The sequence below is a fragment of the Desmodus rotundus genome, chromosome 5 (genome assembly GCF_022682495.2).
Source record: "Desmodus rotundus isolate HL8 chromosome 5, HLdesRot8A.1, whole genome shotgun sequence".
Classification (NCBI taxonomy): Eukaryota; Metazoa; Chordata; class Mammalia; order Chiroptera; family Phyllostomidae; genus Desmodus; species Desmodus rotundus.
Window position 1 is genome coordinate 60,147,987 of NC_071391.1, and position 18,691 is coordinate 60,166,677.

The following is an 18,691-nucleotide window of genomic DNA, read 5'->3' on the forward strand; positions in this document are numbered from 1 at the left end:
TATGCCTTCGGCATTACTAGGAGATAAAGAATACCTGTTGTCGAAAAGTGATCAGTACATACCAACAGAAAAAAAAAAGTGGTTAAAGGAATGTCCAAAATAAGACACAGTTTAGGCTAATTAAATGTAAGCCGATGTTTGGGGTGGGGTTCTTGAAAAGGAGACCAACTCAGCTCGCATGGACCTTTTATGGCTTTGCTTTTCTTCCTTCTGCCTGGAATAAGGACGTGACGGTGAAGCTGAAGGTTTCATCTTGAGATCATGAGAGGGAAAGGAGAAGAGACCGGCGCACACCTCAGATAGAACATCTTGACCCTGTACCAATACCAGTGCCACTTATTTAGGTACATTTTGTTACAGGAGAAAAATAAGCCCCATCATTTTTAGCTATGTTTCTGTTTCATGTAGCTGAATGCTACTACACTTGATAAGCTTTTAACATAGTACCTAGAGACAGTAAGCACTTGATGTTTGATATTATTACTAATAATAAAGTGTTACACTTTGCATTCATTTAATATTGATTTCAGTATACATTTTTGGAAAAATTATTTGCCTTTATCTGATTAGCTTTGACTTCTAAAAAAGTTCTAATTTTTTTTGTGTGTGTTTTATCTTCAATCAAGGATATTTTTTCATTGCTTTTAGAGAGAGAGGAACATCAATGTGGGAGAGAAACATTGACTGGTTACCTCTCATATGTGCCTGGACTAGGGACCAAACCTGCAACCTAGGTATGTGCTCTGGCCAGGAATCGAACCTGCAACCTTTCAGTTACAAGCAATGCTCTATCCACCTGAGCCACACTGGCCGGGGCAAAAGTTTTAATTTTTTTAAATCAAAAACTGTCTTAGACCCTTACCTTTAAAACCTAAAATGAGGTGTAGTATCAATAGAAACTCTTCGTTGAACATTTAATTTAGTCCAGGGCCTGCACTAAATGTTTATATACATCTTCACTCCTAATCCACGCAACTTTCACAAAAAGATATAACCTCCCTTTTACTAAAGTGTGAACTAAAACTCAAATATGTTAAGTAATTTTCTCAAAGCCACCCTTCTATTAAGGGGACAGACTATTATTAACTTTCTGGTACATTCGACTCTAGAGCTCATGTCCTTAATGATCACATATTAATCATTACAGTTAATTATATACTATTTTGGTTAGAAATAACACACCTAGGCAAAAAAACAAAAAAATAAAAAATCCAAGAAGGGCACATTGTGTCAAGAAACCCCTGGAAAATTCTGCTTTGGAGGCTGGAAGGGTTCAAGATCATCCTTCACAATAATTCTTTCTTCATCTTGGGAAAAGATGAAAGTAATTAACTGGTCCACCAGAGAAGATGGCATTTCAGTTTTAAACTATTCCACTCCCAGAAGACAATCATATCAGTAAACACAACAAGAAAAGGCGGTGGGCGGGGGGGTTCAAAACTCTGAGATATTCTTAAAAATGTATCTGTCCTTCACTAATGGTCCTCAAATATTAGTATGCAGCAGAATTTCCTGGAAGGCTTGTTAAAACACAGAGTGCCAAGCCCCAGCCCCAGAGTTTTCTGACAGTTTGTCTGGTGTGAGTCTGAGAATCTGTATTTCTAAAAATACCCAACGTGCCACTGATGTTTTTGATAGAACAAGGAAGGAGGGTAGGGAGAGAGCTGGTAGAGGTGGTGATTTTAAATATGGTGATCAGGACAAGCCCTTAGCATCTGAGTTAAGACTTGGTGGGAAGGGGTGAGTAGTAGCCCACATTATTTGGACTCCAGGAACAACTTAAGAAAAGAAACTTCCCCCAGCAGAGGGCTAAGAAATCTCTGTACTTAATGTGTGATTATGCAATCTCATGCATAAATCAAAGCAACATTGTTTGAAAGAACACTTTAATTGGTGTTTGTTTCTTGGAGTTCTGAATCATTCAATCAAGGTCTTACAAACAGAAGCCATTAATTAAAGGTCTGTAGGGAGAGAAACTCTTTAGTGAGGAATTCCTATAAGACAGGCATATTATCAAAATCATACCATTGTAACCATTATAAATTGATAGATTTAATATAGGACTGGCTTTTAACTGCTATGTGAATATTCATTTAAGCTACAGAGCTCATAAACTGTTTCTGAAATCATTGTTTAACTCTGATACTATCTCACTCTTCTACAGCAAAGAATATTGTTGAGGAGCTATAAATCACTTTATGCAAAAAGGAGGTAGTTTCTATCCCAGAACATTAAAATGGGGTTTTATGATTTTTAACAAAGGAAAAGCTTTAGTCTACTTTCTCCCACAAGTCATAGACGGTCTCTGAGTCAAAACAAATAGGCAAACAATAAAACTAAAAAACCAGCCACAACTGATATCTGAGAAAAGGTATGGCAGCTGAGAATGTAGGAGGGACAGACCAAGGAAAGTAAAGAGTTCTCAACGGCACTGGATCAACATCACCTGTGCTTAACTTATCTCCTAGAAAGTGTTTACTTCTTCAGCTGCCTGGCCTTGCTGCTATAGACTCATCATGGCTTTATCCTTGAACCAGTTCTCACCCGAGTCCAGAATGAGTTATTCTGTCACTTAGCACCAAGCCATCTTTCCTGCATGTCCGTCAGCCTTGCACTAAGGTTCTTCACGTATCCTAAGTCTGAGCCAGAGTCTTCACAGTTTTCACAGTGTCTCAGTTTTGAAGTGGTTTTTTATTTGGTGGTTCACCTTGCTTTTGCAATTCTTTTTTAAAAATTCAACAGTTGTTTATTTTTATAGCTGTAATCCAATAATTACATGATAAAAATACCCCTGAAAAACCAAATTATGCAGCAATGAATAAAAATGTGTGAGACAATTTCTGCATTCAGCATATCTGGCAGAAAAACTAAAGTTAAAATGCTATGTTAAAAAAATTGTCTTTAAAAGTTAATTCCTTGTCTGTAAAAAAATTCCTGGGACCACCATGAAAATAGAAAAATATAAGGCTGCAAATAAATACTAGGTGTGTTTAGGCTATTGAAGCTCAGGTTTTCCTTAAGGTGACATACGTCCTGCTTCACTGCTGCTTACACTCTGCTGGGTTTGGGCCCTTCTTTAAGTCACGGTCTGGACCATGTTCCTCATCGTCTTTTTCCCCTTCCTCATCCATCACAATCATCATCATCTTCTTCAATAGCTTCTCCAGCAAAATACAACACTGATTTTGGGATTATACACTCACATAAAAGTGACCAATCTCAGAGTCCGCAGCAAGGAGAGCTTCATTCAGCAGCGTCACCCAGATCCACCCTCTTAGGAACTTCAGGAGGGGCAAAAAATGTATTTTTAAAAAAGAATCCCTGCCAACTATTTTGGTCACAGTATGAACTGTCCCACCTCCCTTGTGTTCCTGTTTCTCTTTAACGATTTTCAAAGTGACTTTCTGCTCTTTCTTCCAATCTATCTGGTACCGACTCCAACCCCTAATTTCTGGTCCATCAAAGGAAAAGAGATCAGAACCATCTGGTTCTGACTTCATCCTGTATTTCTTTGTCAATACTTCATTTGTAAAATATTCATTGGTTCATAGTGAAATTCTAGAACAAAACTCACAGGCTGGCAGGCATCTCAGAACTTCACTTTAATATCTTTCAAGTGTTTCAAAATAGGGTTATCACGTCACTTACCCTATCACTGAGCAAGTCAACATTCTTAAGGAAAAGTCAACCAACTTCAAGAATTCTCTTAGGGTCTTATTTTTCTTCATCCTTTTTCTCATCTTCAATCATTCTCAGCTCCTCCAAAATTTCATCTTCCTCATTGGGTTTCAATTGACATTCTCCCACAGGTTCATAAATTGCATTAATGATCTCCAATAGCTTATCAATAAAGACTGACAGAAACAGCATACTTTCTTTCAAGATCATGAACTTCCTCATAGACCTTAGCTTCTATCTGTGCCCATGAAACCTGAAGAGTTTTGAGAGCACTCACTCATCTGTCAAGTACTTCAGGCAAGCTCTCATTGTGTCCTGTCGGTGTTTCTACCAGACCAGCAAGTCGTTCTTGGAGGGCTGTGAGAATCTGAGGCTTTTGTGCCATCTGCACAGTCAATCAGCTGATGCACTTGGAGTTTTGCTTCTTCACCAGTTTCTTCTTCTACTTCCTCAACCTCATCCAAATCTCGACCAAGGTTAGACTGTTCTTTGTGCCTGCCATGTTGTAAGAACTCCAAACACCGATGGCTAGCACAGGGAGCCAGGCGGCGGGAGCTGCACAGTCAGTGACTCAGGGCAGGAGAAGCAGGAGGCACTTCTGCAATTCCGATGGTAGGGATTTTACTTGGGAACCCAAGCCCAGAGACTGGGACCTACTACCTAATGACAGATCAGCGTCATTCTGACATCTTGATTTCCTAGGTTTGCAAATATCAGGAGAATTGGGAATCCTCATTACTGCACTCCACGTGTATGTACACACACACACACACACATACAGGGTTTTCCAGCCATAGCACGTTAAGGTGAGCTCTCAATGAACCACCCACGTCCATGGCTCCTCAGGTTGTTATGTTTTTTGTTCCATCTACAAAGTATCTTTATCTGGTGTCATACATAGCACTTGTCAAGACTTTACTCAAGGGAAAATTCAACTTATATGAATAATCCACACAGGAAGGTACTGTCTATTCTCTTCTCCCATTGATTTTAATGCATTTCTTGTGACGTGTACATCTTATCACACTGCTATATTGATTTCTCCATTTAACTCTGCTTCTGCTTTTCCCCCACTTAAGACCCCTCAAAACTATACACTATGCCCTAATCATTCGTACATTCTCAGTAATTGTGATTGCTTCTGGTGCACAGTAATTATTCCATAAATATTTGAAGAATGGATGAATAAATGAATGAGAGGCAGTACAGACAATTAAGTATACTTTGGGGGCCAAAGAGACCTGGGCATGAGACCCAGTTCTTTCATGTGATTTTAGGTAAGGCACTTAAACCCCTTATATTCCAGCTCCCTAATCGGTAAAATTTGAGAATTTGAGAAATAGCACTGCCTAACTCATAGGGAAATGGTAACGATGAAATGAAATAATGCATATAAAGCACTTAACACAATTCCTGGCATGTAAAAAGTGTTCATCAAGTGTTGTTATTTTTTATTATGAGTGGAAATAATTTAGCTCAAATATATTATAGACATGCAGACTGAATAAAAATTATTGGAGAGGGACGGTTATTTAGAAGAAGAGGAACTCAAAACTTGCACTGAGAATAAAAAAAAAAAACAGAAGCTAGAGAAGAGATGAAACCTGGAAGGCTATCTGAGGCTTTGCAGTTTTAGTATACTGCCCAATGTCACTGTCTGAAGCCTATTTTAAGCAGCCTGTTGGGGGAAATGAGATTGAGTTGAGATACTGCTTTATTGCCTGAACAATCAAGGTTTGGTGTCAAATCAAGTCAAACAAGAACAGTTCTGAATTTGTCTTAAATAATATTCCTCTCTCAAACCAGCTCTGTCATTAAGCATACAGATAACTTGCTCTATATGAAAACCAAACAAATATGCAGTGTTTTATTCCTGTGTTTTCACAATATTTTTATACACATTGTGGTTAAACTTTCCAGAGTCAAGTCATTTGTGAGTAAAATTATGCCAAGTGTCTTAGATCATTTTAGATCTCCAAGCTGTACCTACAAGGATAGGATTATTTATAGCCATCTTCTAATCTAAATACATTTTAGCCCTAAATTCTTCAAAGTTACTAACAATGGCACCAACTAAGACATAGGTGGCAAACACACGGCCCACGGGCCAAATCCGGCCCTCCACCTTGTTTTATCTGGCCCAGCACCTCGCTTCTACCTGGCAGCAGTGCGGAGCTCCTCGCTTAACTGTTAAGGAGTTTACATTTATACAATCCTAAAATTACATTCGGCCCTTTGAAGGCAACATCGAGGCTGATGTGGACTCCAGTAAAAATGAGTTTGACACCCCTGATAAGGAATCAACAACAAAACTTAAGTTTCATTATCTCCATTTCTTCCCTCCGATTTATGAATCAACATTTACTTTGTATTAAGTATACATTTATTTTCTTCTTTTCACTCATCTGCCTCTTTCTTTCTCTCATGAATAGTCACACCGATTCATGCTCTGAGAATTTGCATGGCACAATGTCTTCAGTTACATTCTGTTTGGAATGGATGCGCCTGGTTTTGTCAATGGGTTAAGTGCGAGTTCACAGATGTAAGAAAGTGATTAATGAGCCATATTATGTTTTAGAACAGTTTCCCAGCACCCTGGCTGGGAGCATTTTAAAAAATGGCTTTCCCTTAAAAATGCAATTTTAGATGAGTAATAATAAAACTTTCACTTAGAATGAAGTATTCCTAAGTGCTAAGCTGAGTTCTAAATATTTTTTGGTTACTTTATTTAATGTTCATAACATCCCCGAGTGTAAGTATTAGTACCTCCTCCTTACACACCAGTGGGACTGAGAAACAGAAGGTAGGTGTCCCATGCACACACACATTTCAAGAACTAGTCAGTTCTTCATGAATTTTCCCTTTCTAAATAAAGAACACCTTTTACCTTTTATCATGGGTCACTACTATTAGGTGTCTCTTGATAACAATATGCTTAAGATCATAGAGATAGTATGCTGACTGGAGAATCCACCCCCAATCCGAATAACCACAGTTCATTAATCAGCCTACATTAACCAGTGTAGAGTGAGTCTCCCTTAAAGGTCAGCTACGTTATGCTCAGTAAATATCACTCTGTGACACTACATAATATAGGGCAAATAAGTCGCTTCTTCATCCATGTTTTAGCTCTTAAAACATCTCTCACTAATGTAGTTTAGATTCAGTGAGTCAGGAGAACAACCAGAATAGTGAGGGAAAATGTCTCAGTATAAATAAGTATACTCTGTGGGGAGTAAAAGCACCAAATTACAATGGTTTGTTTGATTTTCAGCTTTCCAGAAACTTTTGTGCCACGAAATTTATAATTCTTTGACTTTTAGTTATCTTCAATAGTGAATAACGAGAGTATATTTGAGAGTGAATATAAATGAGAGAATAAAGGAGAATATTTAAAACAATAAATAATCCAAAATTTGTTTAAATTAGGTCTAGACATACACAAATCCCAACCTACTCATACGTACTAACTGGTCCTCCCACAGCTCTCTCTTCTCCTATCCCAACAATTTTCACATGGGCATACATGTGCTCAGTTTTTACTCCTATGCCCTTCCCTGGACCCGTCAACACTCCTTACGCACGAACAGAAGTCTATTATCCTCCACCTCCCTCCCCCGACATGTGCTAAAATTCTAGGGCCAAACCAGACATTAAATGGGCAATGGGAAGATGCAAATGCTTAACATTCTGTAACTTAAATAGGCGAGTTATATTTAATTCAGAGATTTTATATAAATATAATTCAGACCCAGAAACCTTTAATTAGCATACTTTCATTTGATAGTTTAGAAAACTAAACCTCATAAAATGTTAGGTGGTCACCAAAGCAGCATCTCCCGTTAGCATCTGGCAACAATTCAGATATAGTGAATAAACATACTTCCCGAAGTGTTAATGAGGGTGGGCTGACCAAAGTTATGCTGATATAAGAGCTATCTTCCAAGATTGATCAGTAATCTACTCCCCTAGCATTCTGGAATTAGGCAAATTCGTTAATTCTATATGCAATTTTAGATGAGTAATAATAAAACTTTCACTTAGAATGAAGTATTCCTAAGTGTTAAGCTGAGTTCTAAATATTTTTTGGTTACTTTATTTAATGTTCATAACACCCCCGAGTGTAAGTATTAGTACCTCCTCCTTACACACCAGTGGGACTGAGAAACAGAAGGTAGGTGTCCTGGGTCACAGCATCAGCTGGTGAGACAATCCGCTTCAGAGTCTGCGCTCTTAGCTGCCATGATACGGTGTGTGTGGTAGCAATGGATGCTATTTATTCTTTAAATCCACAGATACCAAAAGGAGTATTTACCCCAAGGATCATACACTGACAGAAGATTATCACATGGTGTCTCGCTTAAATATTACAATGGGTCACATCACTGTCAGAAAAGTAATCTAAGAGCACGAAGAATACATGTAAGACCACATAGCTAAGAAAACCTAGGGAAATAGCTGCAAATAGTTTACCAGCTGAGAACCACTGTGATTCCCCTCTAGGCAAAGGTATCAGGTAGACAGGAACCTAAGAGGCAGAAAAGCAGGCATCACTGGCCTGTGCAAACAGCAGCTGTGGGGAAAAATACCGAGAGACATGCATCAGTCACTTGAGGTGCCTCCATCCTCCCCGTCAATATGCACATGTGAGAATAGTGTGTGCACGCCAGGCTGTCCAGCACATGTGTGTCCCTATGTGGGTTGTGAGGGCTGCTGGGAAGATTACTACTAGAGATTAAATTGGGATTAATATCTAAAACAATGAACAAACAATTTGGATTCTATATTTATTTTCATTTTGAGAGTGAAGTAAATATTATTAAAAGATTTTTTTAAATCCTCACCCATGGACATTTTTTTAAAAATTCCTTTTAGAGAGAGAGGAAGGAAGAGGAAAAAAACTTCAGTGGAAGAGAGAAGCATCGACTGGTTGCCCTCTGCACGTGCCGAGACTGGGGATCATGCGTGCCCGGAATGGGGATCAAACTGGCAACCTTGGTAGGTGACCTGATCAGGAATTGCACTTGCAACCTTTTGGTTATGGGACAATACTCCAGCCCACTGAGCCACACCAGCCAGGGCAAGAGAGTTAAGTAAATATTATTAAAGCTAACTATTGGGGAGGAAAATTATACCAGAAACAGAAGTTCAGTGAATACTTGAACAACCTGCCAAACCAATCAAAGAATGAATCATTTAACATAGTAATTAGTTTTGATAAAAAATGTGTAAACCAAGCCTTAATTCTTTAACTTGGTGAACTTCCTTTTGTATTTAAGAAATTAGTTCATTAATTCTTTAGCCCCTTGCATACTGGCTAGTAAAGAGAGTCAGACATTCATAGAGTAGAGAATGCTCCAAGCTTCCACAGGAAGGATTAAGATACCAACATTCGGCAGCCTTTAGAAAGAGGATGCTTTAAAAAAAGAAGTGGTAATTCTTTATTCTCTGGAAAGATGAAGGCATATTCCTTCAACCAATAAGTACATTTGTGGAATTTAAGAGAGGAGATATCGCTTCTCATAAAGACTACAAAGACAGTAAAGAGCAATATACAGAAAATGCTCAAATCATATCTGGCACGGGTGATTCGAAAGCCACTTATTACACTGTGAATGAATCCTTGCCTTTAAAGGATAGAAACAGGAAACCAGATGAGGGCCACCCAAAAAGTAGCTGTCGCTGTTGATTCAGCATCAAGCAAAAAAAGAAACGCATGACCAGGACTGATGCAGACAGCGTTTGCACTTTGCAACAGGTCCCGGCCATAGCTGGTTGCACTTGCAAGCAAGTCTTTTCTTCTCTGGCCCAGCTGTGCAGAGCCTGAGACATTATATTGCAGGAGATTCCCAAACTAACTAGGTTAGGTTATCCTGGCTGTTTTCAGAAATCTTGAGAAAGAAAACATTTTGTCTTTGTCCTCCCAAACCTCTCCCATTACTTACTTGCCCATTCCCTTTTCAATACCCAGTGAACTTCTATTGCTTACTTGGGATATTTTCTAGTCTGAACAAAGGGCAGAATCTCAGAGTCTTGACTAGATGAAGGAAGTAGTAAATCTCGAAATCGTTCTGTCAAGAGAAAAATAAACATTAAGCTGTAAAAAAAGTCATGAAAATAATTTCAAAATAGAATTATTTCCTATTCTTTTAAACTTGTTCACTATTTGACTGTGTATCCTTCATTAGAAATTTACCCACCATTTTCCATAGTACTAAAATATATCTATTTCATATTAATGACTATATCTTTTTATGATTAGTATACATCTCAACAACTCAAATGTAAAAATAACAAGTATTTACTAGTATAGACTAATAAAGTCTTACAATTGAATGATTAGAAGAAACACATACAACCAATAAATATACCAGTAAAGAGATGCACAACCTCTTTGGTAACCTGGGAAATGGAAATCAAAATCACATCCCACTAGTCTTCACATGCCATGGCAAGCAGTTGACAGAAATTAATCTCACAAGACCAATGTAAGCTTTCTATACTTTTGGCAGGAATGAAGGCAATTTGACATGATCTTTTAAGTTTAACCTTTGCGTGCCCTATGAGCCAGTATTTCCATCCCCAGATAAATACGCTGAAGAAAACTCCCCACAAGTCTCGGGCAGCGAGGAGGACAGGTCCACAGCAGCACTGTTCCTAACCGCACAGTGTAAACCATTCCACTGCTCATCAACAGGGGGCTGTGCAATTGTGGTCTATTCACACAGTGGAAATTAATTGAAATAAAAAACATAATAAATTCAGTTACAAATATAAACATAGTGAATCATATTAGGATGACGTTGAGTAAGAAAAAATACCAACCAGATTACATAGAGAAGCGTATTTTTTTGTTGTTGAGTTAAAAAAAACAACAAAACAATGTATTATTTAGGTATGTTATATATGAAAAAACAATGAGAAAGGGAATGATACACAACTCAGGATAATAGCTACATTTTAGGAGGAATGAGGGGATTAAATAAAAAGGCAAAACTGTAGGTGTAAGTAATTGTTAATATTACACATGTATTAACTACAGCACTGTAAATGAGTGAATGAATGAGTACATTAGGGCCAGAAACTGTCCAATGATCATATTAGCCCACGAACCAAGCATTTAATTAATAAAAAAAATTCTGTCCGTATGCAGTTGGTTAGGAAAGAAGGAGGGAAGAAGTGAGAAAAGAGGCAGAGAGAGAAAAAGGCACGGAGGGAGGAAGGAAGAAAGGGAAGAAGTGAGATAAGGCAGAAGGGAGGCAGGGAGGGGAAAAGAAAATGGTGAAAACAGGAGAAGGAAAAGCAGAGGAAGGGAGAATCCTCAGTTCTGCCTTAGATACAGCTGCACTCTACAGCCATCTGCATTGCACGACCTATCACTCTAACGCGGATCCCATATTTCTAGGACTAGATACTCACTTCCTCTGGAGTCACCCCTCATGGACGGCTTCCCTGGTCCCTGCTTTCTTTCCCTCCTCTGACGAATCTGGGATAGATGGCCCCACTCGTACTTCTATATACTCTGTGCTTACATTCTCACAGAATTGATCACACTACATTTTTATTGTTACATGGCAGATATATAATCTAGTAGGTGGGTATAGTGTCACCAGAATATGGAACATTATCTGATGCATACATATTAAGATGCTAGATAAGTATTATCTGAAAAAATATTTCCAACCTCCAGTTTTGCTGAATACAGAAAACTGTTTGCCAAGCTTAATCATAATGCCCTTAGAAGACCCCAGATGCTATCGACAACCAGATGGAAGCAAGGGGACCTGTACCTCAGCTTTGACAGAGTAACACTAATGGGCTGAGACACAGCGCAAAGCTGAAAATCCAGGCTTCAGAAACCTGTCACTAACTGAAGGTGAGCAATTTCCACAAAATACTAAAAACCTATACTTGATGACATTCGCCACTTCCCAGTTACTGAATAGTTAGATGTTAAACATCCAGGAGCACTGTGGCTACAAAGTACGGCTGAGAAGCAGGATGTAGACTTTTATCTTCATATTTATTAAAACATATTGAATCAGATGTTTAACTGACGTCTACTCTTCTTTGTGTTTTCGGCGCTTTGACAGTTCTTATAACACACTTAGGGGAGAACTGAAAAGATCCAAACACAGGGGGTTGTACTTTACAGCCCACATGGAAGCACAATTTATTCTCTTGTAAGGACACTTACTCTTTAACTTGGTTCATATTTTACAATTTTAAGTTACATTGTTGACTGATATACTGCAATCTTTAATCAACAGAAGTAAAATACATTTCAATGAAATGTCTAGTAATTCTTCTGATGATGTGACGCGTGGTCTTCAGTCTACTTTCCCATTTGCGTAGCACACCATTAAGTTAGGTATTTGTAGTATTTCTCCCTTTCCTTTCCTGCCCTCCGTTTACCCTTTTCTTAAAAAGTCGTGAAACATAAAGCCCAAGGCACAGCAGCAAACATAGTGAACTTTACACATCAAGTAAAGAACTGTTTAAGCAAACAACTATATTGAATATGTAATATCCTTGGGTGCTGAAAATAAATATGAATTAAAGTATTACTGTAGGATTCCCAGACTGATTTAAATGCAAAGAAAAATCAGAATTCTTAGTGCAAACAACTATAACATAATACAGCTATAGGATTTTCCCCAATTATATAATCACAAAGTACACTTGATTATATATCTGGAAGAAAATCTCTGAAAATTACATTTTATTGATAAGCCTAAAACAAAATGAAACAAGACAAAAAAAAAGATAGACCTCCCCCAACACACACAGAGAAGAAAAGTGGTATACAAGAGTTCACTTATAAAGCTACTCAAACTATAATATCTATAATTAATATTCCTACATTTGGAGCATCCTTTAATCTGAATACTATAAAAACAAGGAACAGCATGAGAACATGAAGATACTTGAGTATCTATCATGACTGCCAAAAAAAATAGTTCACATATATACAACATAAAATATAAACAGTACCTTAAAATTATATCCTTTTATTTATTTTTAATTACATTTATTGAGGTTACATTAGTTAATTAGATTATATAGGCTTCAAGTCCACATTTCTATGGTACATCACCTACATATTGTATTGTGTGCCCATCACCCAAAGTCAAATCATCTTCTGTCATCATACATTTGGTCCCCTTTGCTATCTCTCCCACCCCCCTGCCCTCTGGTCTGTGTCCATGAGCTTCAGTTTTATATCCCCCAGATGAGTGAAATCCTATGGCTCTTACTTTTTCTGATTACTTATTTTACTTAGAATAATATTCTCAAGGTTCATCCATGTTGTTGCAAATGCCAGTAGATCATCTTTTATTATGGCTGAGTAGTATTCCATTGCACAGATATACCACGTCTTAATCTAATCATCTATCAAAAGACACTTTGGTTGTTTCCATGTCTTGTCCACCATGATTACCACCGTGAACACAGAGGTGTACATACCTCTGTGAATAAAGTTTTCAAATTTTTCTACCTGAAAATTAGGTCCTTTTAAAAATTTTTATTTTTTATTATTCTATTCATAAATTCTTAAATATAGACAGTTTTATCCCATAAACATGATTGTTTATTTTTCTTTATGAGAATAAAAATAAATGATTACATTTATGCTTAGAAAAATCCAAGTGAATGAAAATTGTTTATAATTCTTACACTTTCTTTAGTTTTCCAGATTCTGTCTATCACCCATTCAATTAGCATCCCATTCTTTATATGATACCAGAAAAAAAGAGGCAAATAAATCGATGTTTCCTTTGTTAAGTAGCAAAAATTATAAAGTAATACTGTTCTCTTGCAGCAAAATGCCACATCAGATGATTTGCTTTCTTGGTAGGACCAAAGTCTATTTCTTAAGAAAATGGTAGTTTTCCAAATATTAGGGCTCAGTCCATTCACAGGGCTTCTTAAAACAATTTCATCGAAGCCAATGAAAAGAATGAGAAGATTTTCTGCAAACTGATACTCTGATGAGCTGACTAACAATGTGATAATGTCTGAACATGATTTTCTACCAGTAAGGGATGTATCATAATTAACACAAGCTTTTGTAGATTTTCACCCACTCTTCCTTTCTCCTGTTCAATTAGCAGAAAAGATTCTGAGGCTACCAGACCTGGTTAACATACTGCACATAATTACATTAATTTGGATTCGCTGAACAATCAATTGTGAGAAAATATACTTAATTATTGAAAAACAAAAGCAAGAAAAATAAAATACTTTCCAATTCAAATTCAACTTTTTGTCAAAGAAATTGAAGTTTTTGACAAGTTCTTTATTTTTCCCCTTGGAAAGTGGCCAATTTGTAATCCTCAATATTCAGAATGTAACAAACGGGGTGAGAATTCTCATACTACAACAAAAAAGTAGGCAAATATATTCCTGGGATGAGAATAAAGCAATATCTCCTCCCTACCACTACAGAAAAAGGGAAAAAAGAAAAATTAAAGACAAAATAAAAATATAAAGGTGTTGCTGATTATGCTATTCCTTTGAAATCTAGAAGTCCTTTATATCTAGAGATGTGATCACAGCCGCCTAATTAGTGCCTGTAACAGGAACCTAAGAAATTGTTTGCTGGAGGGTCTCTGTCAACGTGTTATCAATTCCAAATCATTGTTCCCCCCAAGGTAAATCCTTTTGCCTCTCCACAGTCTCCGATACAGAGCTGAGCATTTTAATTTTTTAAATACTAGATTGTAATGGGCAAGGAAAAAAACTAGAGAAACCATCTCCAAAGAGTGACAATGTTACTTAAAAAAAAAACCTGAAAAGATATTCTTGGCATTTTTATTAATAGATACAAAGTTTCTCCTCTTTCTCTTAATGTTCATATTATACTCAATCTGCAAGTTTTAATTCTTTTTCCAAAAAGCACTGAAACAAAATCCTTATTAAGGGATCTGAATAAGGTCTCTGTTGAAAATACAGGTGCTCACTGTTAATATCAAGGACTCTTAGACACACACTCTTTCAGACAAATAACAACATCTAGTGTGGGCCAATATGGGGGGGTGGGTGCAGAAATAAGCAAGTGTCCCTGCAGGTCGATGAGATACACTCGCCAGCTGCGCCATGCCCTGCGATGCAGCCCATGAGATGCACAAAGCCATTATCCCTTTAGGTGAGGGTGTCAGTGGAAAATGGGGAAAATTGTAATTTAGGTTGATGTGACAAATGTATATAGCAAATAGAGGTCAAACACTCTACCCTAATGAATATAAAGTAGCCTGAATACTCTTATTATAGTCTTTTGTCATTTTTATAAAGTATAACAAATCGTTTCAAAAGTAATAGGCTAAAAATAATGATTAATAAAAAAGTAAACATTACATTTCTTTTTCCCTTTCAAGAAAGTTGGTGATGAGCATGTAACTTGAATAAAATGTTTGTCAGTATTTGCCATTCACCCTGGAAGCCATAATGATTTCACTGAACACGTGAGAAGATACAAATCTACTGATGTTGGATCAGCATCTACTTCAAAAGTTCCTCACTATCTTATAAAAACTATACCCAATAATGACAATTTAACACATACATATTTAAAAGATGTAATAGGTGACCAATTTCAATAATAAAAGAAGTAATTTGACAGTAACTGGAATCTAGGAGGCTGGTCTTTGTAGCTAATGCCAATCAAGTTGAAGATTGGTTTTGTCGAAAGATTAAATAATGAAGCAATTCTAATTTTATAGCATTGCACAAAAACAAATCATCAAGGCATGGAAAGGGGGGTGGGAGTGAGGAATTAGCTTATATTCTCAAGTTTAGAAGAATAGGTGCTTGTTTTATTTCTTTCCCCTTTCCTAAGTCAATTCCCTGTCTCCCCTCCCTATTCCTTCCTTCCTTCCTTTCCCTCTTTCTCCTTTTCTGTCTTTCTTTCTTTCTTTCTTTCTTTCTTTCTTTCTTTCTTTCTTTCTTTCTTTCTTTCTTTCTTTCTCTTAAGTCTTTCTTTTCTTTCTTTCTCCCTCTCTTTCTTTCTCCCTCTCTCTCTTTCTTTCTTTCTTTCTTTCTTTCTTTCTTTCTTTCTTTCTTTCTTTCTTCTTTTTTTCTTTCTTTTTCTTAAGTCTTTCTTTTCTTTCTTTCTCCCTCTCTTTCTTTCTCCCTCTCTTTCTTTCTCCCTCCCTCTCTTTCTTTCTTTCTTTCTTTCTTTCTTTCTTTCTTTCTTTCTTTCTTTCTTTCTTTCTTTCTTTCTTTCTTTCCCTTCCTTCCTTCCTTCCTTCCTTCCTTCCTTCCTTCCTTCCTTCCTTCCTTCCTTCCTTCCTTTCCCTCCCTCCTTCCTTCTCTCCCTCCCTCCCTTCCTCCCTCCCTTCCTTCCTTCCTCAAGTTAAATGGAGTGTCTTCCAATGAAAATTTCTCTTTCTCACTTCTCTGTTCAGCCATTTCCTACTCATCCCTGACTGTATAACAAAATAGTTCCAAAAAAAATGTTTGTTTGTTTTCTTTAAGAAAGCTAATTTCAGGGAAGAAAGTAAGCTGGTAAAGACCATGTTCTGATTAGTAAGGTATAAGCTAGGGGGTGATGTCTCTGAACATAAACACTTTAACAATTTTTATATAAATATAAAAGAATGAGTAATAACTATTGGAGTTAAAGAAGAAACAATGGCATGGATGAAGAAATCAATTTAAAACTAACAATAAAGCATGCAAAAATGTTCCTTTCACCTAAAAGTACAAAATAACAAAAGTAAATTAAGAAAAAAATTAATATAAAAAGGAGGGACAGAAAGGAGATTCTATGAATACAGGGATTCTGACAGTGGCTAAGTATGTTTATTCCAATTATCTATTCTGGAATTGGGGTGTACTCAGGGAACCACTGGGCCTACAGTGACACAGACTGAAGCCAAAACTCTATTGAGCCCTTACTGTTATAGGTCTGTTATTGTAATGTTCTGGTTCTTCAGGAAAGAGTGTTGCTTAAGAGTCAAGGTTTAGGCCCCAAAAGTTGAATTATTTCCCTTCCACCAATGCAGGGCCACTCTATCAATGGCTGCAGGGTAAGAAGATTATTTTACAGTTTAATTTTTGACATGTACAAGAGTCCTGTCTCAAATGAATATGACCATCCCTTTCTTAAAGGGGTTCAGATCTATGAACTGACTCAAGGATGGGAAATGGCTGTGACTGTGACTCCCTAGTGAGATGATTCAGGCCATGCCTCTATTTGCCAGCTCTAGAGTTTTCTTTTCATTTGCACAAATAAATTTAGAATTTATTAGGTCATCCACTTATTTGAGTCCTAAAGACACCGTGGTCAGTTAGTCACCACCAAAGATCTCTACAGGTCAATCCCTTCTGATTACTGTTCCAGCTACGCTGCCCATTATGGTAACCACACCCATCTCGGCTTTATCAATTAAGTGCTGCCTATCAGCCCTAGCCCATCAGAAGCCTCATCATGTCCACTGAGTTCAAGGAGCCCCCTTCAGTGGGGGCCTCTTTCACTTGTCATCCTCAGCCTGCCATCAGCCACCACAGAGCCTCTCGAGGGTCCAAGGATGCCTGTTATAAAGATATTTCTCAAAGCTGTAGTGAAAGAATTATTCAGGAGAATTTAACTAAGGGGTTGACAAGCTATCATACATAGTAAATTTTCTCCAGCATTCAATCTCTGTAAGGTATTGAATAACTTCATCTACAATCATCTAAGAAGTCCATAAGCATATACACCAAAGAGTCAAGAATGAGTATGTCTAAGGAATTCAGATGAAAAAAGGAAAAAAGGCATGAACTTTTTTTATTGATATATTGCTTGTACTTTTAGTAGTACTTATCTAAGAGTAATTATTTTTCAAGAGGTAGATGTATATACTATTAAAACATAAAAATATCTTCAAGGGTACATTAGGACCTTCATGGGTACAGTCTCTACATTATAGCTTTTGTAACACTGTCTGCGTCTCCCCCTGCTGAGGAAGACACAACACTGACGCAGAAACACACAAGTGTGCACACACACACACACACTGCTTCAAAGGGAAGGTACAGATTAATTTTCTTCATAACATTCAGTAAATACTATTTAAATATATAAGCAACAATGCACATCTAAAATTTTTTTCAGCAAATATGTATTGATATTTGCTGAAATATTCATCAGGTACCAAGTTAGGTCCTTAATGTGCCAAAAGTCCAGTAAAGAACACATATATGCTATCAAAAGATATATATACTTAAAATAAATAAGTGCTAAGTGCATACTACTAAGAGTCCAGGAGAACAGGACAACCAACTTTGCCTGGATATGTTGGTAATAAAGAAGCAGCAAAGTTTTATTTAAAAAAAGTGAAAGAAACCAAAAAAGAAGTTCTGATTCACGGTGCTAGACAAAGTGAATAATTTTGCAAATATTTTTGCTCTTTTCTATATATTAATATGTAATGTCAGAGAACTTTAAATTAGTAGTAAGACAAAAGTTTTAGAAGGAAATTTTATCGATTAAATCATATTTCATTTATCTACTCTCTCAAACAACTTTTGTTAAGTACCTATTATTTACCACAAACATATTCTCAAGGGCAGCCCTGTTCATCATGAAAAAATGTCAGGACAACAAAAGAATAGCAATGCCATTACAGATACTTCAAAAAGAATTTAGAATGTAATTATAAAATTACTTAAAAATGAGAAGAAGAGCTGTTCTCCTAGGGATTCAGAGAAATTAATGGTTTGTAAAAATGTGATGTTTTATTTTCCTTAGGAAAAGAAATATGCACACTAATCTTAGAAAAACAAATTACTTCAAAAAATAAAAAGCAAAAAAAAAATAAAGGTCAGACTTGGTATTGTACATCTAAACCAACTAGAAAGATATAGAGTATAATTTTCCTTTTCTGAAAAGTTTAAATCAAGTGAATGTTCTACATTACCATGGCAATTCGCTACTGAATAACAATAGCTGCTATTTAAAATATTGCTTTCAAGGCAACATCAAAGGTATTCAAATTAATACTACTTTAAATAAATCAGAAAATCTAGT

At 36.8% G+C, this 18,691-nt stretch overlaps 1 protein-coding gene and 1 pseudogene across 7 annotated transcripts in view; both read right to left on the reverse strand.

Annotated features, from left to right (window-relative positions):
- The window catches only part of NOX4 (NADPH oxidase 4), a 168,117-nt gene that overhangs the window by 33,226 nt on the left and 116,200 nt on the right, over positions 1–18,691 (reverse strand). For all 7 annotated transcript variants that reach the window (XM_053925250.1, XM_053925246.1, XM_053925249.2 and 4 more), the window contains one exon: positions 9,668–9,749. In XM_053925250.1, the coding sequence (XP_053781225.1) occupies positions 9,668–9,749 (82 nt within the window). The remainder of the gene's footprint in view (positions 1–9,667; positions 9,750–18,691) is intronic.
- On the reverse strand, positions 3,039–4,414 carry LOC112316092 (nucleosome assembly protein 1-like 1 pseudogene; annotated as a pseudogene).